The sequence below is a fragment of the Nestor notabilis genome, unplaced genomic scaffold, assembly GCF_000696875.1.
Source record: "Nestor notabilis isolate BGI_N333 unplaced genomic scaffold, ASM69687v1 scaffold14328, whole genome shotgun sequence".
In the NCBI taxonomy this organism is placed as follows: Eukaryota; Metazoa; Chordata; class Aves; order Psittaciformes; family Psittacidae; genus Nestor; species Nestor notabilis.
In genome coordinates, this window is record NW_009939752.1 from 107244 (window position 1) to 110944 (window position 3701).

The 3701-nt window shown below is 35.4% G+C and overlaps 1 protein-coding gene across 1 annotated transcript in view; it reads left to right on the forward strand.

Annotated features, from left to right (window-relative positions):
- Positions 1 to 3349, forward strand: part of PPP1R9A (protein phosphatase 1, regulatory subunit 9A) — a 109834-nt gene extending 106485 nt beyond the window's left edge. The window contains exons 8-10 of the mRNA XM_010020027.1: positions 1277 to 1506; positions 2924 to 3020; positions 3149 to 3349. Coding sequence (XP_010018329.1) covers positions 1277 to 1506; positions 2924 to 3020; positions 3149 to 3349 — 528 coding nt within the window. The remainder of the gene's footprint in view (positions 1 to 1276; positions 1507 to 2923; positions 3021 to 3148) is intronic.
- The last annotated feature ends 352 nt before the right edge of the window (positions 3350 to 3701 follow it).

Below are 3701 nucleotides of genomic sequence, written 5' to 3' on the forward strand. Positions count from 1 at the left end.
ATAGAGCTGAAGAAAATGTGGCTAGTTTAGGTATATTACTGATAAAACTGCAAAACAAGTTATTTTCTTTGTGTGTATATCATCAGTGATACTAGCAGAACTGCCAAGAGCAAATTAAACAGTCATGATAAGTAAACAGGGGTGTTAAGGCATTTTTTGTTTTCTATAAATTCTGGGAGCTAAAATATACAAGCTGCTGAAAAACCCTACCCTTGTCCAGTACAAACATTGAAACCCATAGCTAGCTAAAGTTGGGAAGTGAGAAGCCTAACATGAAAAAATGTAGACAAAAAACCTAGTGAAAGAGATAACGTTTACTATAAACTCAGCAGTAAAATTCAGGCTTCTTTGAGGTCACTTGGAAGAGGCCATAAGGCTCCATTGGTGCCAAAGAGTGGAAGTAGCAGTGGAACTGTGCTGGTCATAGAGTTAAGCAGTGCTGGTTTTGGCAGAATTAGCACCTGAAATCTTCAACAGCAAGGGCATATTTTCCCCTTTCACATTGGCTCCTTATGACTCAGTAAGCAAGTTTAAAGAAAGCAAGAGTAATATATTTGTAGCAGATTCTCTTTGTCCTCATAATAGTTCTGGCATAGTTTCAGTATTGGATGCAAAACACTGTCCTTGCTTAAATGCAAAAATACTCTAAGTTATGACCTGATGTTAAATTTTGAATTATGCTCCATCTTTTATCTGGCTTTCTAGATTAAGCAAGATTATGACATGAAAGCAGACATTGTAAGAATTCAGTAGAATTTCTAACTCGGTTAAAAAAATAGATAGTTAGATCAGTTGCAATTGGCTTTTTTCCTATTGCTTTCTAAATTGTTCTTAAATCAAATATAGAACCTGGAAATCAGATTCTCCCCAAAATAAAAAATGTCATCATTTTATGGAAGTGTATGAATGCTTTATAACACCTGAGCCACATGCATAGAGCAAAATGCATCCCCAGTGCTGATTAACCCTGCAGTTTGCCCGAATACTCCACTATTGACATTTTTGAAGTGTGTTAGTATAATGCAGAGAAGCATAGAGGCTAGAACACAGAGCAAAGGCTCTACTTCCTTCTGTGAAGAAGAACGTATGTATCAGTCTGATTTCTTTGCCCTGGTATGCTCTTTTCACTACTAGCATATTGCTATTATAGTTATTAATTCATAGATTTTCACTATTTGTGTTGTTTGATCACTATTTGTGTTGTTTGGATTAATCCTGAACTATTAGACTCTGCTTTGCAGCTTTTTACTGACTGCATCTGCACTCTTTTGTTCAGCTTCAGACTGCTGAGAATGAGAAGGTGAGGTGGGAATTGGAGAAGACCCAACTCCAGCAGAACATTGAGGAGAATAAGGAAAGGATGATGAAATTAGAGAGTTATTGGATTGAGGCACAAACCCTGTGTCACACAGTGAATGAGCACCTCAAGGAGACGCAAAGCCAGTATCAGGCTCTGGAGAAGAAATATAACAAGGCAAAGAAATTGATCAAGGATTTTCAGCAAAAGTAAGCAGCTACACCAGGCTCAGCAAATGACTTAGTGGCCAGATAGGAAACATGTATGTGATGTATTTTGAAATACGAAACCCACTATTAAACACCTGTAAGGTAAACACTATTTTTTCAATTTTATTTTTTTTTCCATGAAAAACATGGGCTCTTTATTACGGCAAAATATTAGTAGTGTTCAAGTATTAGTTTAGTATTGCTGAGAAATAATACTGTAACTAACTACAGACTTAGTCTGTAGTATTCTGGCTTGGAAAGTTTGTAGGTAACTCGATGTGATAGCAAACAACCAAGAGTAATCATAATAAAGCATTTCGTTAGCAAGGTTGCAGCAATTTATATCGGTATTGTGTCAGCTGGATTCACTCCTGCTGTGTTCTCATGTAACATCAAAAAGAAAATTGTTTTGTTACATTTTACATTTTATTTTTCTTCTTCCTGTAGATGCAAAGAATATTTGAGCTGAGTTGAGCTAACTGATGATTACCTGGTCCCCTCTGTTTCATATGGTCCCCTCTCCCTGATGGCTATCAAGAACAATAACATCTTACATTTCTATAACAGCTTCCATTCCCCCCAGTTTCTTTCTTTCTTTTGCAGCAACATTTCCATTTTCTGCTGAAATATGCTCATTTAAAGAAGAAAACTCAAAACCATACAGCACTGTCAAGTGACAACTGGAAGTGCAGAATAGAATATCCTGTCCTATTAAAAAGGGGTTTAAATAGTCAAAGTGTCATTAAATAGCTTGGAATTTTGTGACTGTTCCAGAACTAGCTGGCATATTGTGTGCTTTCTATCACAAACATCTTAGATTTTCAAAATAAAAAGAAATATGGAAAACTGCTATAATGAGCGTGGATAGCCTTTCTGTTGTTATTCTGCTTTATATTAGTAAAAGATCTAGTCAATTGTTTTTAACTATCTCAGACTCCTAAAATCCCCTACAGATCTCCTTATAGCTTACTAGAAAACTAGATTTGTACTTGGAAACTTACGGATGTCCTTTTTGTGAAGGAGTGCAGTCATGCCCTAACAAAACAGAGATTTTGCTCCATTTCCTTTAACAGAACACAGCATAAACTAAGCTAACATAGTTTTCATTTGTAAATACAGATTATCTAAAAAAAATTTTTAACTATTTTGATTATCAATTAGAACATCTGAGATGTTTTTTTCCCCCCAGAAAAATTCCTCTTACCATTTTAGTATCTTCACCTAGCATATTCACTTTGACTAAGTAATTGTTCAGTTTTTTCCTAATAGCAGTTTCATACTCATTACTAGGTTAGTATTAAATTAATTGTTAAGGACAGATTTTTCTGATGCATAGCTTAAGATACATCAGAACATTTTATTTTCTGTTTGAATCTGATTGCTTTGGTGACAGCAAATATATCTTTTTTCCCCTAAGAGAACTTGACTTCATCAAACGCCAGGAAGCTGAACGCAAGAAAATAGAAGATTTGGAGAAAGCACATCTTGCAGAGGTTCAAGGCTTACAAGCTCGTGTGAGTAGTATTTACTCTCATATTTGAAGAATGAGACAATTATGTCTGATATTCTGGGTTAAAAAAAAACCCATCTCTAATAGACATGTGTGTGTGTTACGGGTAACACTGTTTTGTATTTCTTTCAGATACGAGACTTGGAATCGGAAGTTTTCAGGCTAATGAAGCAAAATGGGAGCCAGGTTAACAATAACAACAACATTTTTGAAAGGCAGACATCTTTTGGAGAAGTTTCTAGAGGAGATCCAGTGGAAAATCTAGATACTAAGCAAGTGTGCCTGGATGGCTTAAGTCAAGGTTTGTTTGAACCAAACCATCACTCTTATTAATACTTATGTAAATAGCGGTTACCATTTAGGGTATAAAGGAAACAATAATGGAGGAATTTTTTCCCAAAATTCATTATCTAGTGACAGCTGTATCAGGATTATAGCAAATAATGCCACTATAGAGTGCCAGAATAGCTGTACAATGTATATTCTTACAGAGATGGAAATGACTAAGTGCTAATGATGCAAAGAGCATTATTTATTACTTAAGGCTTCTGGTGGGATGCCATCAACATTTAGGTTTATTTCGACACTTCTGTTATGTTAATAAGGTAAGAGAAAACTGTCTTTTCTCCTGTGTTCCTAAATCTGTCCTTAATTACTCAACCACCAAAGATCACATAAGAACGAA